The sequence below is a fragment of the Gopherus flavomarginatus genome, chromosome 11, assembly GCF_025201925.1.
Source record: "Gopherus flavomarginatus isolate rGopFla2 chromosome 11, rGopFla2.mat.asm, whole genome shotgun sequence".
In the NCBI taxonomy this organism is placed as follows: domain Eukaryota; kingdom Metazoa; phylum Chordata; order Testudines; family Testudinidae; genus Gopherus; species Gopherus flavomarginatus.
In genome coordinates, this window is record NC_066627.1 from 26,464,200 (window position 1) to 26,479,308 (window position 15,109).

A 15,109-nucleotide genomic window follows, 5' to 3' on the forward strand; every position below is an offset into this window, starting at 1 on the left:
ACCCTGCATTCCAGTTATAATCCTGGATTTTCATTTAAATTACATTACAGAACACGAAACAGCACCCCCCTCCAACAAAAAAAACCAACAAAAAAAACCAAAAAATAGAATGGCACTTTCAGTTGCTCAGACTTTCAAACATGAAAGTTGTACAGTTTTGCTAATCATTGTCCTGGACCTGGCTGGGTACTTTGGGAAGTGCTTAGTTCTGATTGTCCTGACATTTTATTAACTGCTTGGTAAATGTTTTATTTGCCCTCCGGTGGTGAGTATGTGGGTTTTTTGGTTTTTTTTTTTTAAATGGATAAGTAAAATAAATCCTGAGCTGTAATCTAACCCCATTGTGCCACTTTGGCACAGGAAAAAAGTGAGGAAGTACATAGATCTTCCTAGCTGATTCCCTTACTGTCACTTATAAGGCTTTACATCATTCTGGCAATGTAGGGGCCTTATAACTTTTACAGGTTTTATGCTTCTGGGGGAATTGACTGAGAATGGGAACAGTTAACTAACAATAGGAACATTAACGCTATTGCCAGTGTAGACAAGCCCAATGTTACTGTGCAGCAGGCTGCTAAATTTCTGCCTCTGGGGATGAGATCAATTAACCATGTACAGCAACGTTAACAAAATGTGAGGTTTATTTTACAAAACAATTTTCAGTAACATGACACTAATATTTCAGTGTGTTTTTGATTCTCAAGAAGTAACAGATGTTACTAGGCAGGCAGGCTGCCTCATTTCTGCCTCGGGGCGGAGCATTCCTTGTGCATAATAGAGACCTACCCCCCTCCACGGCCGGACCGGGAGCCGCATTAGCAAGAGAGAGTCCCTCTCGCTTGTTGGCCAGCCCTGCCCCTCACAGTGATCAGTGTCTCCCTGACAGGCACGCATGCTCAGGGTCTTTAGGCAATATTTTCCTTTCCCCTCACTCTTAAGCTGTGTGCCAGTTGGCTGTCTTGGTCCTCCCCAAAGCAGTCTGCAGGTCCATGGTGAAAGATGCTAACTATGTGAATGTAAAGGATTTATGAATAAAGCAATAGAATTATTCACAGAAATGCAGTTGGCATACTTAATAAACTGAAAATAAATCCTAAATTGGCAATCCCACTTGACTGCCTGACCACTCCTTATTAGACCTGCATGGAAAATGCAGAGTACAAAAGTGTTTTATATCCTTCAGACCAGGGAATGTCATCTAGCTGCTGAAATATCCTCCTTCAGTATGGAATACAATGACTTTTAAACAGTGTGCATCAGTGCTACACAGCCGTTCCTAGGAGGGCAGTTAACCCTTGGAACAGTGCTGTGGTGGATTCTCTGGTAATTTTAAAATCAGATTGGCTGTTTTGCTCTAATCCAGACTGGAATCAATTCAGGGAGGCCTTTGATATACAACAGTTCAAATGCAGCCATCTCTTCTGGCTTTATAATCTGTGGATGAAGTGTCCTTTTGAAACTGCTGGCTGGAATTTAATTCACTAAACAAAACTTGGCAGGACGCTGAGGTTAGCACTCTTACACTTAAAAGGTTCTAGGGGATCTTTCTGGGCAATAAGTTGTCAGGACGTCAACTTTTCTCATCCAGGAGCTGATACCAGCAGTACAGGGCTCTCTCAGTCCATGCCGGAGCACTGGTTCCTCAGACCTCTGGAGAAAAGTGCCCCCCTCCTGAGTCACCAAACCCATTTCCTGCAGCTGCTTTTCTTTGGGCTCCCATCCAAATTCTGATAAGGCTGAATCATGCTTATCTTGTGAGACTGAGAAGAAAACTGTGCAGCCATGCACCACTTCATGGCTGAGCCACAGTTCCATCTCTGACTGTGCTGCCAGGCTGCTTATCTATCCAAACTCTACTACCAACCCAAAACATCCTTCAGCACTTCCACTACTTGGGTAGAATCTCCTTCCTCTGGTCCCCTCCAGTGTTTTCCACATCAGACTGCTCTCTTATCCCCGTCTTTTCTTTCCTTCTGGTTTTCCATACACCCAGCGCCATCACTCCTTGCTGAACTGGCCATGGTCGCTGGCTTCCAAACATATGACCGCATGGAATTCTCTTGTGTAAATTCCCTGCAGTCTCATGGAGTCATGGCATGAAGGTCATCCATGGCTGTTGAAGTGAGTCCATCTCCCCTCCCTCCAGCTGCTCTGTGCACAGGTTGGTTCTAGTAGCTGATTTATGGCATAGTGTGGGGTGCTAATGGGATAGAATATCTTTCCTGCCGTTTCCAGAGAAAGGTGAGCTGGTCACATGCTGCTTTCTCAGAAACTGCACAGAGAGCCCTTGTGGTTCGTGAACTCCAAAGAAGCGTTAATGCGTTTTAACGAAGTATTGTCCTTTCACCATTAAACTTTTATCTGCATGGCTGTTAGTGCAGTATGCAGGGAGATGACTAGCAAAGCTAAAAGTTGCTCTTGTCATTTTTATTTTTGAGGGGTGCTTAACACCAATTGTTCAAGCCTTTTTAATGCCCGTAGTCACATCGCTCTGGGCTGTGATCTTGTCACATCTCAAAAGCAAAGCATAGTAAGATCGTTGTTCAGGTGGGAAACCCAAGGAAAACCTGGATTTCTGAGTGGCTACCATCCTACTGGGCTCCTGCCCCAGTTTGGTGTTAGGCAGTGCTTTTGTTGGGAAGTGCCAGTTGAGATGTAAGACAGAGATCCTGGTCACATTGAGCTTGATATTTAATAGGCCTCAGCCCTTCTGCTATTGCACATGCTTTTTGTGTGCTTGCGAGGTAAATGCAGATGCAGTTACATAGTCAGCTTTCTAAATGGGAGTGATTGTGGGCCCAGTTAATTGCAATTTTTCACCTGCATTTAATTGTGGATACAAAATTCATCCAACAACATTGGAAGAGGTCTCTGAAAATGTAGGCCTGTATCGATAATACTGCATTAACTCTATTGTAAGGTAGTGTTCGGGACCATTAACTGGTGATTCCTTGTGCTGAGTCCTGTTGCACTGCAGTGAACCTGGTACTTGAGCTTTGAGGTTGTGACTTCCTTGGGGGAGTACAACAGGCTTGTTTTTCTGTTCCGCTTGAGCAGTAGATGGCTTCTAATGCGTTGGCCAAGCTACTTTCCCTCTGCCCCAATTCATTGTCTTTCTCCATAGGCTCTTCCCTTGGGTCTGAGTCCCTGCTCTTAGGCAGCCACTCCAGATTCCAAGCCTGTTCACGGGAGGCTTGTGGGGCTTAAAATACCTTCTGAGTGGGCTGCTGTATTCCGCCCAGCATGCAGGTCTGTGACTACAGCAGGAAACCTGCCTCCCAAAGGAATGTGATGTGTATGCCCTGCATAATGCACTGACTTCATACAATGTATTCATGTGCTTCTGAGGGGAGCTCAGAGACTACTAGGGGGATGAGGGGAGTATCTAAACTAGAGTAGAGTGAAATAGGATATCGACCCCTCTTCAGTGCAGAGTGGGCTGGGACAAGCCACCTTTAGAACAGAGAGGCCAAGGATTAGGTGGGCCATGAAAAAATGGGGTTTGTTTAGTCTGGGAAAGAAAAGACTAAGAGGGGACGTAACAGTTTTCAAATACATAAAAGGTTGTCACAAGGAAGAGGGACAAAAATTGTTGTTCTTAACCTCTGAGGATAGGACAAGAAGCAATGGGCTTAAATTGCAGCAAGGGCAGTTTAGATTGGACATTAGGAAAGCTTCCTAACTGTCAGGGTGGTTAAGCACTGGAATAAATTGCCTGGGGAGGTTGTCTAACCTGCTTTTTAAAATCTCCAATGATGGGGATTCCACAGACATCTGTCACGGATGGTCCTGATATGAGTGCAGGGGACTAGACTAGATGACCTCTCGAGGTCCCTTCCAGTTCTACGATTCTGTGAAGATGGCAATATCCCCTCTAGCCCTCGTAGCCTGTCCCTCCAAAACCAGGGCAAGGAAGTGTGAGGCTGCATGTGCTGTTTGTAGTGTTGGCTCAGGGCTCTTTTCAGGGCCTTTCACCTGCACTATGTTTCCATTATTCCTAAGGTAACACCCAGATGCCTTGATCAGGATCTGGGCTGCTTTGTGCTAGGCACTCTACAGAGTAGACACAGGCGCTTGAAATCTAAGATGATGAGCAACATGCAAAAAGAAGAGGGAGGCACATCTGTGTCTTTTGTGGTCCTTTTAGGGTGTAATCTTTGGTTTTATAATTCCATCCATAGCTGAATAAGGCATGTTCCAGTCGCCTCCAAACCACCTGGCCGTGCAACCCCTTAGTCTGCTTATTCAAATGTTAGCTGAGTCCTTGAAACAAAATCCCTAGAAGTTGTTGCTTGTCATGTAAAACGACAGACAGACCGTATGCTGGAGGCACTAACCAGCTGCTGCCCCAACAGCCAGGCATCTTCCTCAGGCTAGTGCCATTGTAATTGAGATGCCAGTCTCTATCGGATGCAGTGGCTGATAATTAGAGACGTCTGCCTCCATTCCCATTAGACATGGTTGAGAAACAAGCCCCAGCCAGATGAATGGACCATGTCCCTAAAGGAAGGTAGTGCAGGCCTTAGAGAGTGCAGAGTTGTGCTATTGTTCTCCGGTCTGTAGTCCTAGCATATGAATTACCTGTGCCTGGAGGATCTGCTGCTCTTTGCATCTATTTGAATCCCAGATAATAACCAGAGCAGCATCTATACATGCAGGTCCTCTTATTTTGGCTGCCACCTTCTAATCGCTTTTTCCTTGCAGCTAAAGAACTTGGCTATCAAAGTGAAGGGAAGGGGGGGAGTAGGAGCAGCCATGAGAAAAGGACTCTTCTTTAGAGATCCCCCTTCCTTTGCAATTCCAAGATCCTTCCTAAACCCTCTATTAGTTTGTCACAGAAAATCAGCCCATCACACAATCTTGCAGCCTCAAGGGGACCCCAGGCCTCTCATGTAAGGGGCAGTGCTGTCATCAGACCTTGGAATGGAGCAGTCCTCTGCTAGATGCAGCATTCTGTCCAGCACCATAGTTCTGCCCCTCTATCCAACACGGACAGGGTCTGTGATGAGACTGGAAATGGATTGACTGGTCCCAGGACCCATGTGGGAGGTTAGAGCCTGTGACATGCCTGGTGAGTGGTTAGTGGTTGTCTCGTGACCTGTAACTTCACTCCCCAGGACACACTGATCTGGGGATCAAAGGCACAAAGGGCAGTTGGGCATGCAATTTCCTCTGAAAATCTCCCCTGTTGTCTCTGTTGTCCAGATGCAAGCTCAGCCCACCCAGTGTGTGTCTTAGTGGAAGGTGGTGATGAAGCTCCAGTTGACTTGCTGTGGAAGTGGGAGGAGGCCTGGTTGGCCGGGATGCTAGGTAGACGTTACCAGCATGTTTGTAGTATGTAGTTTCATAATGAATTTGAGATGAGCCAGTTTTATTGAGAACAGGGAGCAGTGTCCTGCACGTGTCCTGTTCAGCTGAGTGTTGGTGGACCAGGGGCTCTCGACCTCTTGCATAATGGGACCTTTCTAGCTCTCTCCTCTACCTCCGGGCCCCATCTAGCTGGGCCTGGCCAAGACCACCTCATCCATTTAGCAAGCTGAGAAGAGCAGAGTGATCCTGACACCTGTCTGCACCGTTACAAGAAAGATTTTGACACTAACATTTTTGTGCCTAGACAGAAAGATGCCTCTTGGTTTGTAATTTTTGTTTTGTTTTCCCTAATGTGCCCCATCTTCACATTCTCTTTGTGCCTCTCCTTTGGGGCTAGGGGATACAGCTGTGCTTCTGCATTTTTATTCCTCTAGCACAAATGTAGAACTTGTGAGAATCCATACTGAGAATTGGGGTATCGAGATGTGTGAAATGCATGTTCAGTTTCATAATCTAATATGCAAATATTCCCCTCTCCTTCCCAAATCACCTACCATAAAAGATCACTGTGTGAGGCTTCCTGTTTGTAAGTGGGGAGAGGAGCAGAGGCCTGAGGCTGCAAGGTGCAGGGGAGGAGACTGAAATTCATCTCTTGCTTTTGTTCTGTCAGTAAAATGAAGCTGGTTCTTTAGATTAGTTGAATTATTTCAAAGAGGAAGAATAAATGATGAATTTTTGAAGAAACAAACCTTGGCCGCCTTTCTTTTTTTTTTAATTCAAAAATCTCTATCTAGAATCTGTGATGCTGTAGAGCAGAGGTCTCAAATACGTGGCCCGTGGGGCTCTTCTGTGCGCCCCTCCAAGCTCCCTGGCCCCCGCCCCTCTGTCTACCTCCAGGCCAGGGATGGGCAAACTATTCGGTCGTGGGTTTGCGCCCTGTGGTGCTCCCTTAAGCAGCTGGCAGCACCTCCCTTCAGGACGGGGGAGGCGGGCGGAAGAGGCAGAGGGCTCCTGTGTTGCCTCGTTTCAAGGGAACTGCAGCCAATGGGAGCTTCATGGGAGGTACCTGGAGGAGCAGCAGCGGAGCCCTTTGCCCAGCCCCGTTCCCCCAGGGGCTGTGGTTCCAGCCGCTTCCTGGAGCGGCACGGAGCCTGGAGCCTGCTCTGGCCCTGATGCACGCCGCTGCCAACCCAGAGCCACTCTAGGTAAGTGACGCCGGGCCAGAGCTTGCACCCCTCCTGCACCCAGGCCCCCTGCCGCACCCTGCACCCCTCCTGCACCCCAACTCCCTGCCCTGAGCGCCCTGCCGCACCCCGCATTCCTCCTGTACTCCCTGCCCTGAGCGCCCTGCCGCACCCCGCATTCCTCCTGTACTCCCTGCCCTGAGCGCCCTGCCGCACCCCGCATTCCTCCTGTACTCCCTGCCCGGAGCCCCCTGCCGCACCCCGCATTCCTCCTGTACTCCCTGCCCGGAGCCCCCTGCCGCACCCCGCATTCCTCCTGTACCCCAACTCCCTGCCCGGAGCCCCCTGCCGCACCCCGCATTCCTCCTGCACCCCAACTCCCTGCCCGGAGCCCCCTGCCGCACCCTGCGCCCCTCCTGCACCCCAACTCCCTGCCCTGAGCGCCCTGCCGCGCCCTGCCGCACCCTGCGCCCCTCCTGCACTCCCTGCCCGGAGCCCCCTGCCGCACCCTGCGCCCCTCCTGCACTCCCTGCCCGGAGCCCCCTGCCGCACCCTGCGCCCCTCCTGCACTCCCTGCCCGGAGCCCCCTGCCGCACCCTGCGCCCCTCCTGCACTCCCTGCCCGGAGCCCCCTGCCGCACCCTGCGCCCCTCCTGCACTCCCTGCCCGGAGCCCCCTGCCGCACCCTGCGCCCCTCCTGCACTCCCTGCCCGGAGCCCCCTACTGCACCCCAACTCCCTGCCCTGAGCGCCCTGCCGCACCCCGCACTCCTCCTGTACTCCCTGCCCTGAGCCATCTTCTGCACCCCAACCCCCTGCTGCATCCCTCATCCCTCTTGCACCCCACACACCAAGTCCCTGCCCTGAGCCCCCTGCCGTACCCTGCACAATTCCTGCACCCCACACACCAACTCCCTGCCCTGACCCCCCTGCCACACCCTGCACCCCCTGGTGACAGGGAAGGGGCGGTCTTGGGGTGGGGACTTCAGGGAAGGGGATGGGAAGAGGCAGGGCAGGGCCTCCTTGAAGGGGTGGAGTGGGGGCCGGGGCAGCGAGGGCGGGTGTCAGTGATGCGGCCTTCGGGCTAGTGCACTTGACATCATGTGGCCCTTGTGGTCATTTGAGTTTGAGACCCCTGCTTTAGAGGAAGCAGCTTTCTTATAAATCTCTCAGCTGAAATTAATGTTTGTAGCATGGCAGGATGGAGGGAAATCGGTGGATACTAACAGTGAAATACCCTGACGCTAGTTGCTGGCTGCTGAGAAGAGGATCCATGAAAATATCAGCATGACCTTCCAAATACTTTGTTTCTTTTTAATAAACATCCTGCATGGTCTTAGCACTGACAAGTGGGAGGGAACCTCAGGAAGGCAACCAGTGAGCCCCCTGTGCTGAAGCAGAATTTGGGAATTGCTGCAACATCAAGTATCAAAGACTCATGATGGCCTCTGCATCTTCTGGCCTTGGGAGGTGGTGCTAGGCTGGGGCAGCAGAAGGGAAAGGTCACTTATATACACCGTCTACTCTCAGACCACTGAGAGAAATTCCTGCCTCTCCTGGCTGCCTGAGCTATTTCCAGTTTTCTGTCCTGCCCTTCTCCACCTCAGACGCTCTCATTTGTGCTGCCATTTGCTGACTAGTTGGAATCCAGTGGCCCACTTCCAGTTTGTGGATGGAAATACTGGAACCTGGCCAGAAAGGAAAGAGTCCAGATGGCTGTACAGGGAGTGAGGAGAGTATTACAGAGATTCTGTGCCTGGGATGCTCTTGTTGTGCCCCTTGCAGGGTCAGAAACTGTGACTCGCCCTTCAGGGTTTCAGCAGCATTGGGCCCTAGTCCTAAATAAAGTGCTGGACAGAGCAACTCCCTGCTGCCCATTTTCTAGTGCTCTCTGAACATCGCTGATCACCTGCATCTCAAGCCAGGCACAACCCCACTCCTCTTCTTGGCACTGCATCCCTGCTTTGTTCTCTTCCCGCTGCCCGGCAGTTGAGGCTGGTGTCATCTGAAAGCGGGCAGGTACCCTACAGGTGGCTAGTCCCAGATCCTACTGTCTGCCTTGATAGAGGGTAAGCTAAAATCCCCACTCTGGCCCGGGAAGGTGTTTCCGATGGGATGTTCAATGCAGAGTTTGGTTGCTCCATGCCACTTTTCTTGGTTTTCCCCATTGGGATGTAGGAGGTGCCTTGTTCAGTAGGGAGTTAGTCTCCAAGGGAAGCGATATAGGTTAGGGCCTTCAGTCAGTTTTCCCTCTGCCCCAAGCCCCTTCCAGCTCCATGCTGTAATATCATACCTGTGCTCTTCCTGCCTGCTGACTGCAGGCTACTGAACTCTGGTGCTCACCTGTCCATTCCATACTACCTGATCTGATTGTCACCATGGCTCTGCCAGGTGTGATGCTTGCTTTGCTCCCATGGAGGGACTGCGAATGTCCCTCTGGGATGTGCAAAACAAAGTAACCTCATCAGAGAGTCAGGAAACTGATGGGATCAGACCAGAAAATAACGGGGTAGTACTTGATCTGTCTAAATCCCAGGCCCTGCCCTCAGGCCCAGAGTAGTTGGGTGTTCTGCTAAAACAGTCAGTGAAATAGCTGTGTGGTGACATGTAAATAGTCATTAGTGGCTTTCTGTATCAACCACACCCCATTTGTATAACTGGGGTAGCCCATGTCTGGTGTGCAGTTGTTTTTCCAGGCTATTTGCAGAGTCGGGAAAACGGCACTGCGTTGCTTCGCATTAGGGAGGGTTCCTGCACAGCTTTGTGAGCTAAAATCTTGCCGAACAGAAGCTCTGATTCTTCAGAAACTCTGGAGCGTCCTTGAACCGAGTGCTGGTTGCCCTGAGAGCCAGTTCAGTCCAGCCCAGCCTGGGCTGCAGCGTGTTCTTTAGCTGAGAGATTTTTGTCTGAACACGATGGTAGATGGTCATCAGCCCATTGCATATTCTGTATGCAGTGGGCAGGTCTTGCCCCATGCCACAGATTCCCTGCAACTGGACTGTGTGATCCAGCTCAGCTGGTGTATGTATTTGTGTACACCTCACAATGGACATGTTTTAATTGTGGTTAGTCATTCTTGAGGAGGTAACAAAGTATCCACGCAAACTCCGTCCTGCTGATTGAGACAAGGTAAAACCAGTTTACTACACAGCGAGCAATGAATGACCCCATGATTCTGCCTCAGCCAATTGAATTATAGTTTATCCCTTCAAAAGAAATGACCAATTCTCTCCTGTCTCACTTTCAGTTCAGGGGCAGGATGGCCTGGCTCCTTCCATTCTCCCATGGTAACGCGAGGGCACAGGTGCACTCCGAGATCCTCCTCACGATGCTACAGTTGGAATCCTGGATAGTATCCAGGCCCAAGTGTGCAAGAACCACTTGGATGCGAGGAAGGCACTTCAGAGGAGATAGGAGCCTCCCACACACCCCACATGGGCAGGGGGGAGGGGGAAAGAGAATGGGGGCAGGAGGAGCTAGATTAAAGGAAATTCCCTGCAGCTGATGAGTGGGAGGAGCTGCTTTCTCACTTGACTTTGAACTTGATCCTCAGCTGCGGTAGATCAGCATAGCTTCACTGGCTTCAGTGGAGCTGGGCTCATCTTACAGCAGATCACCGATCTCTCATCCTCTCCTGGCCCAAATATCAACAAAATAGAGTGCAGCAAATAAAACGAAACCAACAAAACAAATGGAACATCGCAGCGGATTGTTCAGCTTCTCCTGGCTTCGGGTCTTGCTTTGTGTCACTTCTCACTTCCACGTCAGATCTGCTTACAGACACTGTCGGGCGGCAGGCTCCATTCACAAACTGACTCCATTCCCCAGCTACTCTCTTTCCTGTATGGAGCAGCCTTAACCAGGCTGAGCCCGTTCTTGCAGTTTCTGCTGATGCCCTGCCTGAGGACGCCCTGCCTTTTGCTGGCCCCCTTGCCCTTCAGTGGGGCCATTACAGCTATCTCTCTTGGTCCTGGTGTGGCTGAAGAGGTTTGTGACTCGGTCATAGAAACAAATTCATTCTGAGCTGCACTCGGGCATCTCACCCAGCTCCTGAGCCCTCCAGTCTGGTTACTTTAAAGCCCTTTCCTTCTCCCTATTGAATGTTCCCCTCATTCTTCTATCAGGGATTGGGGGTGAAGGGTTGGATCATTTGATTTTTCCACTTGTGCAGCTTTGACTTCTGTGTAACCCCCTGCCCAAGTGCCGAGCCCCCACATGTTGTAACCCTTCTGCTATTGGGACATTAACCCTCGTGGAGAGCAGCCTAGATAAACTTTGAAGTTGTGGACAGGTTTCCCTGTCCGTCTGCTTATCACAGTAGCACGTGGTGAAATAGCAATCATACCCCTGTTATCCCAAAGGATCCCAGAGCACTCTTCATGCTGCTAGCCTTACCCACAGCTGAAATGTAGCTGCCTCTGGGGTAGACACAACACCCTCTTTGCTTCCTGTAATCAGAACATTTGTACCATCCATGTCACTTTCACTAGGTGCTTTTGTTTCACTTGTCCTCATTCCTCCTCCCTTCTCCAAACAATCCCCTGGAGATGGAGTGAGTACAGAATGGCCCGTGTCAGTCTGCTTTTCCTGACTGCGCCTGGGAACTGTGTGCTGTCAGCAGCAAGACTGTTGTCATGGTGTGGGAGGAGATGCCGCACCAGCACTCTTGGGGCTTGTCTACACATGAAAGTTGCACCAGTTTAACTAAAGGTGTGATATTAAACCAGTGCACCTTGGAGGGCGGACAGGCCTTGTGCACATTAATGATTAGAGCAGGAAGAGATTGAGCCCGTGATTGGAGGGCAGGGTTGTATTTCCTGCTGTTTCCTTTCTGCTTAGAGCAAAAGAAACAAAATAACTGTCTCTAAACTGTGTGTGGGGTTCAGCTCTGGGCCTGATGCCCCTTTTCTGCATATCATTGATTTCCAAGCTCTCTACCACCTACAGAGCAGACAGGTGATTGTGTTCGTTCCAGTACACGCTTAACTGGGAGCCCCGCCACGTGCTCTCGTGGCAACTTTACATTTGTTCTTTCTTGGTATTGATCTAAAATAAGTCATTCAGCCAGAGGGGCACCGGGGGGAGAGTCTCAGTACTGTGGGGCTCAATGATAAAATGTTCAGGAGGGAAACTTGCTGAAAGACTCCTTTGTTGTTGCTGGAGGAGCTGCCACTCTTCTCCGGCTTTCAAAGGGTTAATGCAGGCACTTGCCTTCACAGAGGTGGTGGCACCCATTATACTGGCTTGTTGGCAGCTGCAGGTGGGGCCTGACTCTGCCCATTTCTCTCTCACTAGGTTATCATTGAAAGATACAAGGGCGAGAAGCAGCTGCCTGTGCTGGATAAGACCAAATTTCTAGTCCCTGACCATGTCAATATGAGCGAATTGGTGAAAATTATCCGGTAAGTGAAACAACCCAAAGCGAATGTGCCATGACCCCTCCTGCCCCGCCCTGGCCGTGTGACCTGCGCAGGGTGGGGCGGCCATGCTGGGTTGGGACAACAGGAACTGGCCACCGATATGGGGGAAGGGAGCAACGGACAAGCTGCCTGGCTGTCACCAAGTGGTGGATGGATTCCAGGGCCTGGGAGAGGTTTGCAACCCAGGCCCTGCAGCCATCGCCTTACAGAAGGAAGCAACGTGTCTGCTGCGATGGGCTCAGGCTACACTAAAGCGCCAGCGTCCTCCCTCCATCCCCACCCTCCTGCTGTGGGTGCCTGTGCTGACCTTCCAGTAGCTGAGCTAGAAGCAAAGCCACCTCGTCCTCCGATTCTGTGCCCTTTGCCGTCACCTATTTCTCTGTGGGGCCGTGCTCTGCCGCAGCCCGGAGTGTGATAGTCATTCTTCTCCTGGCTGGCAGGAGAGGGGTTCTTGGGAGGGCAGAGTGGGCGGGGGAGAGCCCTATTCTGCTGCATGCCCTGCATTGATGGGGCATGGGTTGGCTCCTTGGTAACAGAGGTGGGAGCAGAGAGGTAGGCCCAGGCCACAGAGGGGTTTGATTTCTGAGCCAGGACTGGAGCTCGGGAGTCACTGGCTCCTCTTCCAGTGCTCAGATCCCTTGATTCTGCCTTGCTTGGAAAGGCCGTTCAGTGAGCGTAGCTCGGAGGCTCTAGGCATCGTGTGAGGATGCTGCCAGCTTCAGGGGCTGCCCAGGGGCGGGGGTGCAATGGGTGGGAGCAAAGCAGGTGCAGCAGCCTGGCATGGAGTGTCTTTCAGGAGGCAGTAAGGCTAGAGCCACGAAAGGACATGGGCGCCTAAGTGCCATGTTAGTGGGCAGGGAGTGTTCTGACCACCAGCTCGGCCTTGCTCTCTGGCCCAGGGATCGTATCCGCGGTGGAACAGCTTCAACACTGGGCCACGGAGCGAGTGAGCATGAGAGCGACTGTGTAGCCTGGTGGTTAGAGCCCTCCCCTGGGAAGCGTGAGACCCAGGATCCACTTCCTCTGCTCCAATGATTCTTTTCATTATCCACCATGGAGAGATTGAGGGAGCCCACATCACAATAGCCCAGGGGGCAGATCCCACTTCAAATCCTTTCTGCCCTCACTTGAACCAGGCCTCTCCCACGGGCCAGGTCTGGGCCTGAACCACTGGGCTGAAAGGGAGGGGTTCCTTTCAGAGCGGGTCGGGGCTTAGCACCAGCGATTTGGCATCTCCCATTGGCTGGCTGACGTGAGGCATCCTGTTTGTCCCAATTGGTTGTACCAGGAGGCTGGGTGCCGGCTCAGGCTTCAGGATCATGGTGACTTTCTGGGTGCTGGGCTGCTCACCGTCCTCACAGCGAATTCAGCCCTAAATGCTGCATTACCAGGAGCCCTGGGAACCTGAGGGCTTGAGTGCGATGGCTCAAACCTGGAGAGAGCTTGGCCTGCACCAGCGCCAGAGTGGCTCAGCCCTTCCCCCCAGAAGCACAGGGAGGGCCCCGTATCAGAGCAGGAGCCTTGGTAGAAGGTGGGCCTGGCTGGGCAGGCTGGAATGGGCCCAACTTAGTGGGCAAAGGCTCCCTTCCCACAAGGGCAGTTCTGGGTCACACCAAGGGAGACTGAGCAACAAGGCCAGGCCTGAGCAAACAGTTGGGGGCCTCCAGCTCCCCAGGGAAGTTGCTGCCTTCCCTGCCATTCCTCGTTTTGATCTTATCACCCCTCCTTCCTCTGTCACCCTCAGGCGCCGCCTGCAGCTGAACCCTACCCAGGCCTTCTTCCTGCTGGTGAACCAGCACAGCATGGTGAGTGTCTCCACCCCCATCTCGGAGATCTACGAGCAGGAGAAGGACGAGGACGGCTTCCTCTACATGGTCTATGCCTCGCAGGAGACTTTCGGCTACTGAGACGAATGCGCAGCATGTGGAGACAAACTGAAACTGTTGCACACGGCCCCCACCCCCTCACCCCGGGAAGATGACGTGGCCAGAGGCTCACCGCGCAGGAGCTGTGCAGACCCCCCTGCCCCCATATCGATGTCACCCCTGTAAAGGCACAGACAAAGCTAGTGCCCTGTGTTTGACTCATGCCTCCCCTCCCGCATCCCCCTGCCCCAGGCACAGCACTAGTCCCTCACCTCCCCACCCCACCTCCTCAGCAGGGACTTCAGCTGTGTGTGTGTGTGTATTTGTTCTTAGCCTAATGCCAAATCAGCTGGGGCTGGTGATGGGGAGTCAAAGGGGGCGGCCATCTCCTTAACTTGTAGGGCCGTTGGGGGGCAGGGGGCTTGTCCTCTGAAAATCTAATAAAGGGCAGGAAGTCTGCAAAAAAACAAGCCAACAAACAAAATCATTGCTCTTGAGTTTTAATTGATTTTAATTACACGCATATCAAATTCTTGGTGCTACCGAGTAGGTGTAGGCGTCTGTAGGACTGTGGATAATGTATATCTGTTAGATTTATTTTGTTATTGGTTTTTATTTTTTAACCGGAGGCGGGAGGGGAATAATTTGCCTGTATTCTGTAGATAAATAAACTGAGCTTCTTTGCACTTTAAAATGCAGCAGAGTGGAGTTAGCCTAATTTGTACAGCTCTGACACATAGAGCACTGCTTCTCTGGCAACTTTTCGACCTTGATTTCCTTTGTTTTTCTTCGGAATTTGTTTAAAAACAAAATCAAAAATAAAATCTCCCCTCTCTTGCATGGGGTGTTTTGGTCCCGTTGTGGCAGAGACCCTTTATTTGAGGAATGTACTGATTTACATTTTTTCATGTACTATACCAAAAGAAATGTATATGAAAAAACCCCATCCAGTTAAAGCGATACAAAAGTCGATATACGTATACATACAAATAAATATGAATTCAAGTTGCATCTTGCAGGAATGTTTTTTCCCATCTCACTCATTTTCCCTGTAAGCATCCCCCAGCAGTTGGGGAAGGGGAGGGCCAAAGCCCATGGTGATAACCGAGCCATGCCAGCTGCACCTGGGTTTAACCAAGGATCTGGCACAGTTTCCCCAGCCCATATGGTCAAGGGTGGCAGTGTTGCTAGGAGATAGAATGCAGCACTGGCACTTGGGAGACCTGGATTCTATTCCTGGCTCTGGCACTGGCCTGCTCAATGACCTTGGATCAGTCACTTCACTGGCCTGTGCCTCTGTTTCCCCATATGTAAAATGAAATAATTATCCTG

General features: G+C 51.3%; 1 protein-coding gene across 2 annotated transcripts in view; it reads left to right on the plus strand.

Moving 5' to 3' along the window:
• Window positions 1-14,788, plus strand: part of MAP1LC3A (microtubule associated protein 1 light chain 3 alpha) — a 31,075-nt gene extending 16,287 nt beyond the window's left edge. For both annotated transcript variants that reach the window (XM_050917490.1, XM_050917489.1), the window contains exons 3-4: window positions 11,788-11,894; window positions 13,657-14,788. In XM_050917490.1, the coding sequence (XP_050773447.1) occupies window positions 11,788-11,894; window positions 13,657-13,819 (270 nt within the window). In that variant the 3' untranslated portion in view covers window positions 13,820-14,788. The remainder of the gene's footprint in view (window positions 1-11,787; window positions 11,895-13,656) is intronic.
• The last annotated feature ends 321 nt before the right edge of the window (window positions 14,789-15,109 follow it).